At 38.1% G+C, this 18,679-nt stretch overlaps 1 protein-coding gene and 1 long non-coding RNA gene across 6 annotated transcripts in view; one reads left to right on the forward strand and one right to left on the reverse strand.

Moving 5' to 3' along the window:
* The window catches only part of LOC120404363, a 103,865-nt gene extending 92,440 nt beyond the window's left edge, over positions 1 to 11,425 (forward strand). For both annotated transcript variants that reach the window (XR_005597961.1, XR_005597962.1), the window contains exons 3-4: positions 1,903 to 1,970; positions 11,332 to 11,425. This is a non-coding gene — a long non-coding RNA (uncharacterized LOC120404363). The remainder of the gene's footprint in view (positions 1 to 1,902; positions 1,971 to 11,331) is intronic.
* The window catches only part of CFAP47 (cilia and flagella associated protein 47), a 642,607-nt gene that overhangs the window by 189,254 nt on the left and 434,674 nt on the right, over positions 1 to 18,679 (reverse strand). For all 4 annotated transcript variants that reach the window (XM_039536653.1, XM_039536643.1, XM_039536662.1 and 1 more), the window contains one exon: positions 14,173 to 14,270. In XM_039536653.1, coding sequence (XP_039392587.1) covers positions 14,173 to 14,270 — 98 coding nt within the window. The remainder of the gene's footprint in view (positions 1 to 14,172; positions 14,271 to 18,679) is intronic.

Raw genomic sequence — 18,679 nt, forward strand, 5'->3', positions numbered from 1 at the left:
GTTGATATATTGGACAAGGTTCAGAGAACAGCCACAAGAATGAATAGAGAATTGGGAAACATGCCTTCTAGTGACAGACTCAAAGGGCTATCTTAGCAAAGAGAAGGGTAAGGGGAAACTCAATTGCAGTCTATAAGTATCTACGTGGGGAACAAATATTAAATAATGGGCTCTTCAATCTAGCAGAGAAAGGTATAACATAATCCAAAGGCTGGAAGTTGAAGCTAGACTAACTCTACTGGCAATAAGGTGTACATTTTTAACAGCGAAGTTAATTAGCCATTGGAACAATTTACCAATAGACATGTTGGATTCTTCTTCACTGACAATTTTTAAATCAAGATTGGGTATTTTTTCTAAAAGATCTGCTCTAGGAATTATTTTGGGGAAGTTCTATGGCCTTTCTTACACAGGAGGTCAGGCTAGATGATCACAATGGTCCCTTCTGGCCTTGGAATCTATTAATATGAATCTATGAGAAAGGGAATGGCTGTCACTTTGCCCATTGTGACTACTCCCAAGACAAGTTAGCTTTAGGTGACCACTTAGCCAAAAATCAAATGACAATGTGCATACTTAGCGGCTCCTGCCATACATGCAAAGGCCTCTTGTTTTTACTCTGTTATAAACTCCTACTTCTCTTCCGGGTAGCTATGGGTGAACTGAAAATGTTCCTTTACCTTTGAAAATGATCTTCCAATTCTAATAAAATTCAATCTTAGCTTCGTTTTTATGAACATATTGATGGAATACTTACATGGATATTAATCTCAGGTGGTACACCACCCAGCACTGAGGTACTCAAAACAGTGGAGCTTAAACATTAATTAATTTGGTTGAGTGTGATCTTGTAGCTAACTCCACAACTCTGTAGCTCCATAAATAAAACTTAAAATCATTATGCTAGCATGCCTCTTTGCAACTATCACAGGTTAGAACCACCACTATACAGTAATTATTACTGGCATTGATACATATAGATATACAGTCAGAAATCATCTTGGACTAAAACTAAAATTGTGCAATTTTTTAATTCATAACTCACCACAAATTACACCTCCAAACTACTGCATTCATTTGACTTTAATATTAGGGATGGGCAAAGAGGTTTAGATAAAGAACTTCCTCTTCCAAATTCTGGAATCAACTAAACTCAAATGTTTTGTGAATTTCGAAATTCAAATTTTCATTTTTGCCCACTGATGCAGTTGTAGGATTCAGGAAGTATAAAATGCAAAAGCAGTTCCTGAGATCTTTGTAGCCTAAGTGGAAGCAGAAAAAGTGAGAAATGTGAAGAAACAGATTCTGCTCTTAAATTTTTTCAGCCTATTTCTACAAGCCCAAGAACATTGAAAAGTTTAGATAAGATTTAAAAAAAAAATGTTTCCTGATAGCTGTTGTCCCAACCAAAGCTAAGTGCTTCTGAGGTTTGCTTCTCACTTCTTCAAGTTTCATATACAGAAAAATAAACTGCATTATCAACTTTAGGTTTCAGCCCTAGTATACTAGAGATCACAGAAACAAGCTTAACAAACTTGTCCTGTGTGTTCATCTGCCAAAAAAAGTCTCTAAAATAATGTTGTCAAGAATATCCATGCAATTCACAGATTCAGAAGTAATAAATAATAAATTAATACTAAAACTATTATCAATGCCTTTCATTCTGAAAGATCTCTGATTAGAGATAGGAGCAATCTGGGGGTGCAAACCCAGAGGCAGGATATTTCTAGTTCTGCTGTCTCCCATCTTCCCTCTCCCTTTTGGGGTTGATGCATGAATGGTGTGTAGAAGACAGAAAAATGGATGCTGCAGCACCAGAGGAAGATTATGTGGATTTATTGATTGGAACTTGGGAATGATTGCCTATTAGCTACTGATCTCCTTTTGTGTTCTCTTTTTCAGGTCTCAGGAGTGTGGGAGAAGCTGTGGAAGGAGTGCATAAACTGCATGGCAACCTCCCAGTAAATTAGGTTTGTTGGTCAGTCCATGTATCTATTAATGAATCTAAGCTTTAGTCTTTGTGTTTTAGAGGTAAATCTCAGAGGGAATTTTTTTTTTTCTTTCTTAAGTTTAAAGTTTGAGTAGAACTTTAAAAAAAATGCTTTTCCCCCATTGGATTCCTCTGCCTTTTGGGGAATCAATCAGGGCTGAGATAAGTTAGGAACTATGTTGGTCATTCCCATGAATGGGCAGGTTTGGGGTCTAGAAAGAGACGAGACCCGCTGAGTAGTGCTTTGTCTCTTCTCTGACCTGCATGCAGCTAGCCTGTCAAATACCAGGATGAATGCTCCAGTCTTGCAAAACTGCCATTGAAGAGTGTGCAAAAGGATTGCAGGGTTGCTCTGATAAGGCTAAATGCACCTGTGCAGCAGGGACTATAAATCTACTTTCTGTCAACAATGACAGTAACATAGTGGTGAGTGACACTTCCTTCAAGCAACAGCAATCCCAACTGTGGTATGAATGCATACGCATTGGTGGGAGTAATAATTAGCAGTAATTGTGTGAACATACTCACTGCATGTTACAGAGATGCAATGACTATTTCAGTGTCAAAATTCTTGAGTATAAATAGAGCTCTGGAGCCAGGTAAGAGACACAGATTTGGATGGAGAAACCTGGGGGAATCAACAGAGATGCTATAGCTCTAATCTTATTTTGTGCTTTGTAAGCATGTCCTTTTCCCAACTCATTTTCAAACAGTCCCCACACTGTGCAGAATCCAAACTCACCCCTTCCTGAGGTTTGGTTTTACAAACACAGACATTACTAATATCAGGGGTCAGCTCAAATCTTCTCCTCAGGCTTGACTGCTCCTAGGGATCCTATTTCCGGCTTGCTCATGCCCATGCCCAAGATCCTTCCTCTCTATAGAGCTGCTCCCATCTCTTGTATATCGGGCTAGGTTAATAAACCCTCTGACCACTTAAGTTTTTCCCCATAAAATAAATAACTGTTAATGGAGTGTTTCAGGTGATAACTGTCAGCTCTTTAGATGCACCTCACACAAAATCCTAAAATTCTGCTTGCTCACTGACCCTTAAATATCATCTAAATAAATCACAGAACATGTGCAAGGCAAAACAACATTCCTACCCTGCCTGAGATTCCCTTACACCTCAACCTTTGCAACAGACTACAGCCAAGGGAAACAAAAGAACAAAATGCTAAGGTTACTACTTCTGAAAAAGAATATCGCCAAGCAAATTGTCTGGAAAACAGAAACTATGGTTAAAACTAGTGAATGTTATTTTGGAAGGACACTAGTTAAAAACATGATTTATTTGGTAAAAACAAAGGAGCTTTCACGTTAATGTGTTTAGAAGTACTATAAACATTAATAGTTAAGAACTGCAACCATTTTTTTCTGACAATCTGAGACAGTTAAATTAAATTTAGTGAAAGAACAATTTACTGATTGTATATTGTTAAAATACCATGAATAAAGATAATAATTATGTACCACATATACTAACCCCGTGGAAAATAAAATACATAAATGCTTTGTCTGTTTAAGATTAAGGACACTTGCAAATAGTTATATTGATGCTTAATAATCAGATATTTTATTTTGATAGTTCAATACTTTATCATTTTGCTTAAAAGAAGAAACCTATTTTCTGAAATAGTCCCTCATAATCTACAATTTACCAACAAATATTTGAGGGGTACAGCTATCCTGGTTAAAGGGATAGTGCTAATTCACACACCACAGATCTCTTATTAAGTAGCTTGTAACACCTATAGTAAGACTGGTATTTACTCAACTGCTGCTCATATTGAAAATCAATTGTACCACCTATAGGTGAGTGTTACACAACCACCTCTAAGGGTGACAATAATTCGGTCTCTATGTCCATTCAAACTTTGGCCTCTCTGCAAAGCCTGCCAACAAGGATTCCAGTTGCGATGATATGTACACCTGCTCACCAGGAACTGAAGTGAAACAACAAACTAATTTCAGAAAGGCTACAGAACAGCCATCAGACAGTAATACCCTTTGGTCACTCTTGTCCTGGACAATGATGATTCTTTAAGTGCCAACCATGTGCTCATTCTGTAACAGTGCACTGAGACAGTCCTTGCACTGATTCAAATGGGCAGCCTAGTGGAGAAACACACTGAAACCCATTTTCAGTCACCTGAGTTACCCAGCCCCAGTTATTGCATACTTTTTAAAGAAACTTTCAAATCACATTTTAAAATCATTTCCTTCCTTAGTTAAAATCATCTTACAAACCACAAAATGATGCTTGTTTTCAACTCAGATCTGTAATTAGCTAGTTTTAGATCGTTTCATATGCTCTTAATTCAGATGCAGATTGAGAGGGCATGTTTTAATCATTATGGTGACACTTAATAAACAAACGCTGCTTCAGGAAGCCACATACAGTCTCCCCCATATAGGCAGCATGTGCAAGGAAAGCAGCTGCTCCACTCCGTATGGTAAAGACTGGAGTGTAAAGGTATTTTAATTTTATTCTCATGTCGTTAAATGGTATTTTGAGATTGGGCAGCCCTGTAATATCATTTTGGGAGACATGAGGGTGTACCCATCCCATTTGGCAAGGTAGGTGCTCCTTCTGCAATGGCATTCATTGGGGAAAAGATATGTCCTCTCTTGAAATATTGTTTTGAGAAGTGGGACCTCTACCCCCAAAGAGTATATTGGCAGATGGAGCCTCTCCTCAGCAACAGCATTAAAAATAATCAAAACAGCTTTCTTTCTCTTCTTCCCCAGCCGCACCCCATAAGAGAGGTGGCTCTTGGCTCCCCTACTTTCCCTTCCCGAAGCCTCACAGTAGGAGGTGCTTTAGGCCTGAAGATCCCATTGTTCATGACTTCCCCAGGAGGAGCTCTCCTTTTGTTTCTGGGAACCCAGGCAGATGGCATCAGCCAAGACTTCAAGACTATGCTCCATGTGCATGTTCTCAGGCTGTCACCTACTCTGCTCACTCCAGCATTGCTAAAAATAGCAGTATAGATGCAACAGCATGGACTGTACATACTCATCTGGGGACCCTGGGTATATACTCAAGTTGCAAGTCTATGCTGAATGTGCATGTGAATGGTTTGCAATTAATATCAGATATATTTTAATCTTCACACTTCATTATGCTGGCCATTCAAAGTATGAAGTAAAGTAAGAGCTCTTGGTGCCGAAACTGGACTACGTTCTGTACATTATACATGTGCACTTAATTTCCATGTCAAAGTCTGAGACCACAAGTCCACTGCATTCCCCATGTAGTTTAGTTTACAGAATTACATTAGTGTTGGCCTTGAAAGATATCGCTGTAATTGTAGAAAATTAGTAAACCAAAATAAAGCATTTTGGCCTGGATAATTATACCGAGTCACCACACTTAAATTTTACTCCATTTATATGTGCTGTAGAGACTTGATCCTGCAAGCTACTGAGCATTGTGGCCCAAAGCACATGAGTAGTCCATTGACTTTGAAAATGTGCTTACATACATAACAGAACACACCAATTTGCAGGATCAAGCCCCTACCTCCCCCCCAAAAAAAACCCCAAACAACAAAAACCTAACCAGAACTATCACAGACTAGCACTATACATATTCTGTGTAAATTATATACTATAATAATTTATTTTACACTTACTGTGAAGCATAGAAAATAAAATAAAACACAAGTGACTTTTTGTAAGACAGCATGTAAAACTTCTGGCTCTCTATCCAGAATTTTGCTGAATAACAAGTTTCCAAAACTGTTTGCTCAGCATAGTTATTAAGATGAGAAGAAATAGTAACAGTTATACTATGAAGACAAAATAAATTAACCTCATTCTCATTACATTAAAAATAATAATGTATACTACATCCAAATTTGCTCTCAAACAGACAGACGAATCCAAAGTAACTCTGTTAATTAAAATGGAATTACTCTGGATTTACATCAATGTAATTGATATGAGAATTTAGTCCTTTATTTCTACAGTTGTTGTTTTTACACTTAATTTAGAAAATTATTTTTCTAAATTCCATATAACTAGCAGATTTTAGAAAACCTTCTAAAATTTCCACTCTCTTTCTCCTCACATTTAAATTTTTGGCTTTGGACTCAAATGTAGAACCTTAGCAATAATACTGTTGCTCTGATGCCTTGAACTTGTATTTGCTCTCTTTCTCCACACATCTGACAACTATTTTTCACAAATATGAGCACTCACGTAGCAAAATATGAAACCACCTTCTGATTATTGTTTAACAGTCTCTTGCCAAATTCAGCTGTAGTCTCACTGGCATTTCATGATCTACATTAGCCCCCCTTTTGTTGCACCACATAATTGATTAATATGGGTTGTGGGTTTTTGTTTTTTTGCAGCTTCTATGTATTTATCAACAAATGTCATTCAAACACTAGTCATTTATCCTCCTTTTTGATAACTACCATTTTATGAGATCTGTAAAGATGTTCTGGTCTGATTTATTTGTCAAACTGCTTTTAGTTAAAGTGATTAATAATTATAACCTTCCCAAATTTTATTTTCTTCCAGGAAGAATGTGCCATGGTTATTTCACAGAACATTACTTTTTATGCTACCAATTCTTATGAAAGCATACTTTTAAAAATCAAGCTTAGGATATGGTTCATAACTTCAAGTTACTCAGTTTTCAAGAACAGCTTTCACATTTTCATTTACTTTAGGATTTATGGGAAAATAATATGCCACAGTTATGAAGTTATGTTTCTGATTTACAGAGTACATAATTATATGCATTAGTATAAAACACATCCATAATTATATGCTTTGTACCTATAATCAGAGAATAACAATACTATAATTATATGAAGGAAACTTATTCAAAAACAATGTCAAGAGTTTAAAGTGATGTTTGATCTGCTTTAAATTGCTATGATTATAGAAAGCTTTCAACTTCTCCATATCTAGTGGTATAGTTCAGTTCCAGGTTATGCAAGCTTTTGCTGAAGTAACCAATGCTGTGGTTCCCGGAGGCTAACAAGTCTCTTGGGGTGGGATTGTGATGGCACATCGTGCCACAAATGGCCTACGGCCAGAGCAGACACCCAGCAGTGAGCAGCATTGGTGAGAAACGGGGGGGCAGTGTCTGAGTACCTCAATGAGCCAATTCAATGCATCTCTTGGGCAACCTATGCTGGTGAACCTGTTATAGAAACCTGGCTTATAAATTAAAGCCTCTTTCCATTACAAGTATCCCCAGTGGAGGATGGTGATGAAAACAACAGAGCTGCCCTTCTGGGAGGATGACTCCCCCCTCCCTCCCACATGCTGTCTAAGACCAACAGTGTCAGCTGTTTGTTCCCCAGATTGTGATGGATCCAGACGATTGACAAAAGACTGCTGGAATTTGAATCTGCTGCCTTCATGATGATCACAACAAAAAATGAAGCTGTAGAAAGATAAATACATTTACAGCTACAGGCTGCAACTTTATTAATGTTAAGATTAGTGAGGCAGAGGAGGTGAGTTGACTTACCCTCTCGCAAATTACCAGACACTAATTGGGTCCTTAGTTGGCTAAAATGGCCTCATGCTATACAACCAAGGAATGAGAGTTGGCTTCCTTAGCCAACAGCCCCACTACTCAATTCATGATTCAACACACTCCTTAATCCCACCACCCTTCCTTGATGAGGAGGAATGAGGGTACAGACAAGGGAAAGCTCTGTCTGCAAAGACTTAAGACCTCTCATGCCACAGAGACTAACAGGGTTTACCACTCCTTCCTGGATCCCACACTAAGGTCAATCACAGCAGCTGGCCCCTTGAAGCCTCTTACCCATGCTGGACATTGGCTGCAAGCTGCAACAGTATTTACTGACATTTATTATCTTCTTTGTCCCCATTTTTGAGGGGTGAATACTATCTCCACCCAATCTGATTCCAGCTTGGTGCTAAGAAAGTGAAAAAACCCAGACACGCTGCCTATCTTGGAAAAAAAAATCCTTTCTGGCCCCACATAGTGATCAGGTTAGAGGAAACCCAGCTCTTGATAACTATATCATCTACATGGCAGGGCTGGCAAGGCAGCAGTCACTTGCAAGAGTGGCTGCTGTGTATCCAGAAATGCTTATGCACGTGAGGAGGGAAATAGATGGAGCCTATCAGTTCACACTCCCTGTATTGGCCAATGGTTGACGCATAGAGGTAGAGACTCCAATATGCTCTCCCCAGCTCCAACTGCTGCCTGTACATAATCCCTATGCATGTTCCAAGCAGGAGAAGCGGAAAACTAGTGGGCAGCCCTGGTGCCAGAACACACAACCTCAGCTTCAACCAGGACCCAAGAAGTGGCCATTCCCCTGCCAGACTGATCAAACACCCCATCCCTTCCCTGGTAAAATGGAAAGGGGCAATCTCCTATCTTAACCGTAGCTTTTACAATCACAAATTATATATTGTCTAGCAATTCAATATACATTGCCACAATTTGTAATAGGAATAATTGTATTTCACGGTATGAATGAGAAATCTTGTTTCATTCTGAAAGGGAAACAAAAAACAATGAAGGATCCTTAATGACACTTCCTAGATTGGGTCAGTGAAATGGGTTTGTCTGGCCAGGCATTAGCCTCAAGGAGACATGCCATATCATAGTTTTTGATATAGGAGTCTGTTGTGCTGTGAATCACTTTGAAAGGTTAATGGGATTTAACAACTCTTCTTAATAGTCACCTAGCATTTTTAAATGTCAGACAGAAAACTAATTTTTTTAATGTCACATGGGAATTTTTAATGAAATTGAATTTCTAATCATCTGATAACTGCTCAATTATTTCATCGCCATTTTTGGCTTTTTTTATGATATCTGTTAAGGAACAGGAAAAGGTTAACTAGTAGAATAATGCTTTTGATTCCTGTATTTCAAAGCTCAATCTTGAGAAAAGTAGATACAGAATAAAGAGTGTGTAATGCCCGGTGGCCAATGTGTGCTAGGGGACAGGGTGGAGCAGTAGTCAAATGTGAACAGATGGTCAGGTACCTGGGATGTCAATCAATATAATAGGCAGGCTGGAGCAATAGTTGCAGGGGTTCTTGCAGGGGTCAGTAACTGGAAGATCCAAACCAAGGGACTAGGTGAGCAGGTTAAGGAGGCGAGGTTGGGTGAGGTGGCAAAGCAGGGTTGGGCAAGGCATCAAGGCAGCAAGATAGGGTTGGGTGAGGCGGCAAGGCAAGGCGGTTTTGTCTTCCTGTTGGGGTCTTTATACAGTCCTGGTACCCAATGAGAATGCTGTCAGCCCAGCCAATAAGGGGCCTGGGGCATGGCTACTGTGGGTCTGTAGACGGTAGCACTAAATCTGTTGGTCGGGGTGGTGGTTTAGTGCACTGTGGTGGCAAAGCGGGTAAGGACCTGACTGATCTTCTACAGTGTTAAAAACCCAAACATCAAAGGCTACTCAACCTATCCATGGTTACTTGATCAACATCTCCCACACACTTTTTGATAAATATAGAGGTATGAATGCTTTGAGTGATGGTGGTAGACAAGATTAACTATACTATCATGATCAAGGTATCTTAACCAGGTTGAACTCCACATATACTTACTATAGTCAGGATTTTCAAAGAAGCCTACAGGACTTAGGGCTCCAAATCACATTGAAATTTAATGGGACTGGGTGCCTAATTCCCCAAGGTTACTATGAAAATCCTAGCTTATGTGCTGTAAATCCTGAAGGAAAACAAATGGTCTCTGATTCTTTTGTGCTCCCAGGAACCAAAACCTGAGGCAGAGCCCATGCAAAATTTTAAACCCTTTGAGGTATTAGCTGACGATGAGAGCTCAGAAGAGTTGTTGTCATTTGAACTGTTGTCAGTCCTTTGAATTAAGTATTATCTTCTATAGGAAGACTATGGGTGGCTTGTGTACCAAATCCTGCTTCATGATATCCCCATCCAACTTGGAATCTCATCAGGACAGTTCTGAAACCACCTGCCACATATACTCTAGGTTAACTGAGGAATATCTGAACAAAATAAAACCTACACTGGAGAAGACAAAATAAATACTGAAGAAAGATACTCCGATCCAACCTCTCAGAAAGAATACCTGCTTGGAAACTTCAGATATGTGGAGCTACTGAGAAAAGATTTAAAATCAACCTTAAACTCTATTAGCTACAAAACAGTGGCACTATACCTGAAACTTCACCAAGTGATGGAAATATTATGCTATTAGATTTCTACATATTATACCTGTGGCTAAGTCATTCATCGAAAGTTCATCCACCACTATACCTTATCTGACATGTTCTTTGTCTGTGCTTGTGATGTCTGACAATACATGTCACTGGGCAGACAAGGTGGGTGAGGCAGCATCTTTTATTGGACCAACTTAGTGAGAGAGACAAGCTTTTGAGCCACACAGAGCTCTTCTTCAGGTCTGGGAAAAGTACTCCCAGCACCCCAGCAAAATGCCAGGTCCTTGCATTTTGACCTTGACCTTGCATTTTGCTTTGGTCCTCCGAATACCTTTCCCAGACCTGAAGAAGAGCTCTGTGTGGCTCAAAAGCTTGCCTCTCTCACCAACAGGAGTCAGTTCAATAAAAGATATTACCTCACCCACCTTGTCTCTCTAACATCATGGGACCGACATGGCTACAACAACACTACATAATACATGTCACTGGCTACTGAAAATGTCAGGAGGTTTCTGTTTCTGAAACATATGTTCTCAGTTGATTTCAGATATTACCAATGGTTTTATTTTCCAGTACTTACTTTCAACTGGTAAAACAATTTCTAAAGTAGCTTTAAATAAACCTTTAAGAAATGCATATACATACGTGTATTTAGTAATGAAAAATATCTATTAAGCAATTACCATACATACTATTTTGGATTTTGTAATTTCTGCAAATTTTCATTATACAGTTGTAAATATACTGCACTGTTCTAAAATTATAACTAGGGAAAATGATGAGAATAATTTCTTGAAATAGTTAACTCACTTTTTCCATCTAAAATGTATCTTAACAACACATATATTGTATCTAGGATTTAAAAAATTGTTCCTAACTATTTATTGTCAGACAGTTCCGCTGTGGTGGGGCAGATTCCAACCCCAATCTGGAAGGGGTTAAAGAGATCCTCTGGGCACAATCAGCCTCAACCTGGTGCACCTTTGAGGCTTGTCAAGCCTGGAGACGGCTGGATCTTTAAAAGGGAGGGTCTCTCTCAGTGCAGCGCGGCACTCTGAAGGAGCAGAACTCCCCAGCCTCTGGCTGTCATTCAGGGAAAAGTCTTGAGAGCTTTGGCTGCCCAGGCCCTCTCAGAAAGGAGAAAGATCAGTACATTTCCATTTCCTTTTCCCTCTCTAGGTTCCTGAAAGCTGCAGGAGCATACTGACTTTGTTTGGACTGCTTTAATTCTCTGCCTGCCCACCTGCCCTGCCACGCAACACCTTGAGCAGCACTGAGGGCTGTGCCCTGCACTCAGACAGGAAGCATTGCCCTCCCTTCTCCCTAACGGGATGCTAGAGAGGTATAGCATACTGCACCTCCCACAAAAATTGAACTTGATTTTTCGTTGGTAATAATAAAAGATGATTACAGCTAAATGTTGTATTAATCAGACAGGTGTTATGGTTGTCATATAGATAACATCAGTCACTTATTTCTACTTAAGTAGTGGCGATGGACTAGGACAAATTAAGGGGAGGGCACTGTACGTAAACATTAGGATACAAAGAGAGCAAGATTTCACTTCACAATTAATTTCATTTACTTTATTTAATTTATGAGCCAAATTCTGAGGTGTTTATTTAGGTTTTACTGAATCTTTATTCAGGCAAACTCCCACTTAAGTTAAGGAGAATTTTGATGAAAAAATACTAAGTAGCAACCTCAGGATTTGGCAGCGTATTTTTTTAAAATAAAAACTACATTTAGTACAGACTGAAAGCCAGATTTATTTTCTGCAGCTGGACAACTTGGACTGAAAGACAGCCTCTCCTCTTATTCTATAGTGAAGCTGTTGGTTGCAAGTTTGTATTGCTTTGCAAAATAATGAAGAATTAAGAGTAAGGCAGCTTTGTTTATTTAGTGGAACTATTATCCTGCTGCTGCATTGTTAAATGTATTGTGTAGCCTTTAAACTCCCTCAACATAGTCAAAAAGTTTTCTTTTTTCCCTTATAGCAACTCACTGGCTTTTAATATTTTAACAGAACATTTTCAAAATTGCATAAAAAATGCACATGGAAATCACATCAAAAGAAAATGGATTTTTTGCCCACTTCTCCCTAAACAGTTTTTCCCCCCCTAGCTGCCAAGGGAGTGCAAAGTTTTGCATATTAAAACAATAACTTTTTTCCCCAGCTGCAGAATATCTGTTAAGCATCCTATTTAAATAAAGAATGACTAAACCCACTGAAGTGAGATTGTGGTTGGAAAAATGACTGTAAAAATCGCAGGTTGTTATTGAGTTTGTCTGCTTCCATTGAGTTATCCAATTTACCCCTGGTTTATTGACAAAACCAGGATTTTACTATTGTCAGCAGTGACAAGCTAACAGAACTGAAAAAGGGCAACTAATTAGAACTGTACGAAACTCATTGGCTTCACTTCGCAGGTATTCACTGGTTTTGATCCATATGGCTACACAAACCTTGAGTTCCACTCGGAATTTTAGGTGCAGATGAATCTTAAATCTGAAAGTGACATTCAGCCAAAAGGTGTCTGTTTTACTGTATCAACAGTGTGAAACTGCAAATCTCACATGATTCGATCCAAAATCTTAAATCTGCCTGAAAGATCTGTAAACATTCAGGATGGAACGCTTCAGAGGGAGAATGACAAACACTAAACGTGATAAATGATTAAAGCCATTAGAAAATATTTTACAAAATGTACCTAGGGAAGACACATGTAGAACTATTTTCAAACTCCTTCATTGAAGCAAATGGTTGACTTCATGTCACTATAAAACTTTTGTTTTAAGTTGCATCCTGCAGAGGGCTACACAGTCTGTATCGCTAAGTCCACCCAGTACAGTTTCTAGTCTCATCCAATATTCATTTTATTTTTCAAGCTGTTTTGTGTATCTCTGCATTGCCTATAATCACAATGCATTCAAGACCCAAAACTATCTTAGGCAATAATATGAAACTGTTCTTTTTGCATATTTTTAATGTGCTGCATTCATGATGCAAGTCACCATGCACCCAGAAACGAAATTACTAAATACTAATTATTTAAAGAACAAAGAGAAGTGAGTATGGCAGGGAGGGAGGGGGACCTGAATTCTAATTGTATGAAGCCAAACCATAGCATCAGTTCTATATTTTTCTAGGGAAAGCTTCCTGCAGCAAAGCAGTGCAACTATTATTTTATTCATAGAACTAATCAGCATCCATTACAAAAGCCATTTTTTCTCATTTGCTTACAAACCAAACAGAAAATAGCACTTCTAGATGATAAAATGAATATTCTTCTAAAGATGTTGAGAAAAACATTAGCCATGGAAAATCAAAAGCACAACACTAAAATATCTAATTCAAAGGCAAAAAATGCAGACAAAAATAAATCTATGCAGGCTAATCTCAGTATCATATCAGAAATGCTAAATAATGAACTATTCAAGCTTTACATATTTAAATGGTTTATAAAATACAAGCCATTTTATTCAATTAAACAGTGTAATAATTCTTCCAAGCTGATTAACAACATTTTATTATGTTTTTGATGGTTAAAGGAAATATTTACCTAATAATCCAATAAATGATTAAGCAATTTTTAAAAAAATCATGAAAGCCTAAGCTTATTAATAGTGTTCATTGTGCAAAAGTGGAAGGCACCTAAAATAGATTTGTCCTGTTCTGTATAGCTCTAGTACAAAAGCTGGTTGAAGTTTTTTATTGAATCCAGCTCTGAGTGCCAATGTGTGAAACAGATTACAGCAGAATAAAAACCACATGAGAGAGAGCGTGAAAGATGGTAGTTAATGAATAATTATAAATAAATGTTTAAAGTTAGCAAACAACGGCTTATTTTTAGTTTACATTACTGAATTCAAATGAAGACCCAGAATATTGGGTATCTTTTTAGCCCAAAAGGTGAACTTGTGTGGTCTCTCCAGAAATGTGTACAATATTCCATGCAGTGGAAGTTATATATACTGTTATTGCAATGCCACAAAACTAAACTTTGAAAACTATCTTACCAGAGCTGCACACTTCACATCCAGGGTTCTTTCAGGTGCACAAGGTACACTATTAATCTCCAAGGAAAACCACACTTTGCAACATGAAGATTTTCCTCCTGTGTAAACAAAATAGAAGAAAGTGTTTTTTACAAATCTGTTCTTGAGACAATGTGTGAAATCTTAGCCCCATTCACCTCAATGGAAGTTTTGACTTAAGCCAGGATTTCACCTATTAATATTTGTAATTAGCACTGAGGCATCATTCCAAGAAAATCACAATCTAGTGTAAGTATTGCCACTCCATTGCATTCCTTGTTACTTTATCTTGTAGATTCAATTTGATAATATGATTAACAGATGCAATCTGAACTGAAATATCACTTTTAAAAATTAACTTACTCTGCCACTTTTTAGCTATTTTCTGCATATGTGCATTGCTTAAACATAATCCAAGAATACTTAAAATAATCTTTGCATTAAAAGGCTGTTCTACAGTATTAAACAAAAGTATTAAAGAACAAAAAACCACCTAGAATAAAATTTTTACCTTAGCAGGGACAGTCCTCCCTTGCAAAGGCTACACAGTATATATTTTTTCACAGTTGCATCGAATTTTGCATCAAGTTTTCAAACAAGGTGGCCTTAGTTTTAAGTCTTGTGACTATGTTTAAATCAGAGACATTAGCAAATATCAAATGTATGCATCAAAACATTCCATCATAGGAATTGCCATATTGGGTCAGACTATCCATCTAGCCAGTTTCCTTTCTCTGACAATGGCCAGTACCACATTTTGCAGAGAAAGATGCATGGAACTCTGCAGTAGGCAGTTATGGAATAAAATGGCCATAGGAAAATATTCTTCCAAAACCCCATTAAATAGAGTTTGGCCTATTTTCTGAAATATGATTGTTTATATCACATATAAATCTCTTGTATCTCTCCTCCTACATGGTCCAGAAAGCAGCAAAGAGAGAGAATTAGGGGATTATGCTGCTATCTAGAAGCAAAACAAACAGCACCTGAGTCTCGGAAGCTGACTTCCTGCACAAGTAGGAGGAAAAAAACTTTATTGATTAATCTGGGAAATGAGATAGAGGTCACTTGCAATTATATGCAACTATAAATATCAAAAACTTGATTTAAAAAATAGGAACAAATTCTGCAGAAATTGATGGGTTAAAAGGACAATACATTTACAAGGAAAGCTTGATGCTCATCACTGTTACGTGGGCAGGTGGATTTGTTAAATCCTGCTTGGAATGTACTATGCTACTAGGTCCAGCAACAGGAGAGTGGATCCTTCCATTAACTATTGCAAGCAAGGTCAAGCCCTGCCCCAACTCTGTATCTGAAGTGACTGGCAGTAAAAAGGCCCACACTTCCCAATGAAGATGTTTTTATAAATGCATGGAGTTTAAGGCCAGAAGTGACCAATAGATAAGCTAGCCTGATCCATATATCTCAGGACATTAAATTTCACCCGATCATCCCTATATTGAGCTCATTAACTTGTTTGTCTACAGGATATCTTCTAGAAAGCCATCCAGTCTCAATCTGAAGCCATCAAGAGTTGGAGAATCCACCTCTTATCTTGGTAATTTGTCCCAATGGTTAATCACATTTACTGTTAACAATTTGTGCCTCATTTCTAATAGAAATGTCTCAGCCTTCAGATTCCAGACACTGGAACTTGTTATGCCTTTCTCTGCAAGTTTAAAGTGCTCTCTAGTAGCTGATATTTTCATCCCATGAAGGTACTTACACTGTAATCAAGTCATCACCCAATTTTCTTTTTTTATAAATGAAACATATTGAGCTCTTTAAATCTCTCACTATCAGGCATTTTCTTCAGCACTTGCATCATTTTCATGGCCTTTTCCTGCACTCTCCAAATTTTTAATAGCCTTTTAAAAAGGTCAACACCAGAATGGTCTGCAACAAGCCAGTATAAGTCCCACCAATGCTATATGCGTAGGCAAAATCAATGTCCTAATCCTACTCGCTACTCCTCTGTATATACATCAAAGAATCACATTAGCTTTTTTTGCCACAGCATTGCACTAGGAGCTCATGTTGAGTTGCCTGTCCACTCCAATCCCTAGATTCTTTTCAGAGTCATTGCTTTCTACGATACTGTTCCCCATTCTGTAGGTATGTCTTGTTCCTTGCTGTATACGTTTGCATTTGGATGCACTAATACACGTTTTGTTTGAAGGGACCCAGCTTCCAAGCAATCCAGATAGCTCCGTATATCTCCTGGTGGTTCTCATGAATAGTTTGGGATAGGGACTCCATCAATCTTCATGTGAATCAGAAATTTAATCAGCAGTGACTTTATATTTATGCTGAGATTACTGATGAAAAAGTTGAATGATGCTGGGTCTAGAACTGATCCCTGTGGAACTCCATTAGAACCATCCCTATTATATTATGATTCCTCTCTGACTACTTTTGAGACATTTCAGTTAGCAAGTTCTTCATACATTTAAAGTGTACTCTATTAATATTGCATAGTGATAATTTTTTTAAAATCAGAAAAAACACCTCCTAAAAGTGTAAATATATTAAATGTATGTAGTTATTTTACCAACCAAACTTGTCATCTCAACAGATAAAATAAGGTTTGACAAGACCTGTTTTTTCATAAACCCTTGCTGTCTAATTATTTTTCTATTCTTTACAATTGAATCCTGTTTAGCTTTTCCATTATTTGCCTGGGACTGGCTACCTGGCCTGTATTTACCCAGGTCATCCCACCTGCCTTTCTGAATATTTGTACAACATTAACACTTTTCCAGTCTTCTGGAATTTCCCTGGTATTCCAAGATGTATTACAAATTAACATCAGTGGGACAGAAATCTTCTCAGCCAACTGTTTTAGGACTCTTTGGGGCAAGTTACCTTAGCCTGCTGATTTAAAAATGTTGCCTACTCAATTAGGTTTAATATCCTCTTTGGTTACTAATGTACTGCAAAGTATTTCAGCATCCTGCTTCTTTCCAAATACATAACAAGTCTATTGACTGAACATTTGTGGCTTTTCTGCTTCATTATTAACAATTTTACCACCTCCATCTAGGAATGATCTTATACCATTGCTAGGAATTCTTTTGGTCTTAATATATTTAAGATCCTTTTTATTTTTCTTAGGCCTGAAGCCATAGATTTTTTTCCATGCTGTCTTTAGCTTTCCTTATCAATTATCTGCACTTCACAACACCGGTGACCCTGACATGATAGTGGTGTGATTACTGCTGTGTGTTGCTAGTGCTGCTGTTCTTAGAAGAGAGTGCAGCGTGTTGATTCCCCAGGCCCTGATGTTGTTCACAAAGAAAAACCATAGGCTTGGTTCAATGGAGAAGGTTTATTGTTGATGAAGCATGGTACTAGCACCACAGCTCAATGGTTACAGATACACTAATACATATATGCTCACAACAATGGTACCAGCTCAATCAGCAAAACATTAAGCTGTCCCCTAGTCTAGCATAAAGATGCCCCTTCTATGACTTCTCCTTTTATACATTGATACAAACAGGTTACATATTACATTCCATATGTTGCTAGTTAGTACCCTTGTACCTGCTAGTTTGAACAAAACATCCTCATCCATTATCCAGTCATCCCATTCTTAGCTTACAAGTGGTCAGTGTGCTCTTGTACCATCTCTTGGGAATTTGTTTATGTAGTTACTTGATAACTATGGGTGTTCTAGAACCACCCTCTCAGGTCAGGAATGTGCTTACTTGGTTAGCTAATACCTAGTGTTTGGCTATTTTGCCTAGGCCAGGCCTACTATGGTTCACAGCCTTTGGTTCATACTGTTTGTTATGCCAAGGGCTTAACACTAAACTTCTTCTAATCAGTGAGAATATCCAATTCCTCTTGCTTGTTATCCAGATTCCCAGCACTGATATTTAAGCAATTGAAAATTTTCTTCTCTTCACTTTATTTGTCACATCTGTCCAAAATGTTGGTGACACAATGAATTTGAGTTTGTAATGCATTTACCTCCTTATCACCTCACCTTTACATTATTAGTTTAATGCCATCCTGGCTGCTCCAGCAAGTCTCCAACCAAGATTAGTCTCCCTGTCTATGAAATGTGGGACATCCCATTCATACAGCTCTTTCCCCCATTGGAATGTGGACAAGACACCACAAAATTCAGACCTTCAGCTTTACACCATTCACAAAGCCAAAAGTTCACCTCCACTATTTTTTGCCTTCTCCATTTTCTCACCTGTGTGTTGTGAACCATCTACATCAGTGCCCCCAACCCATCTTTCCCACTGAATGGAATCTATAAAATGTAGGTATAACTACAGCCCTATGAATGTACTAACTCCCAATGCCTACAGTGGCACTACACACTCCAGTTGGGTGGGTGTGAAAGCACAAGACCCAGCATGGGGAATTACACTGTGTGGGAAGTGGAGAGTTTTAACTACATTTAACATAAGAAATTCAGCAACTTCCTGTTGAAAAGGTATTTTTTGTTTTGTTTTTTGCAGGCTGACCT

The sequence above is a fragment of the Mauremys reevesii genome, linkage group 1 (genome assembly GCF_016161935.1).
Source record: "Mauremys reevesii isolate NIE-2019 linkage group 1, ASM1616193v1, whole genome shotgun sequence".
Classification (NCBI taxonomy): Eukaryota; Metazoa; Chordata; order Testudines; family Geoemydidae; genus Mauremys; species Mauremys reevesii.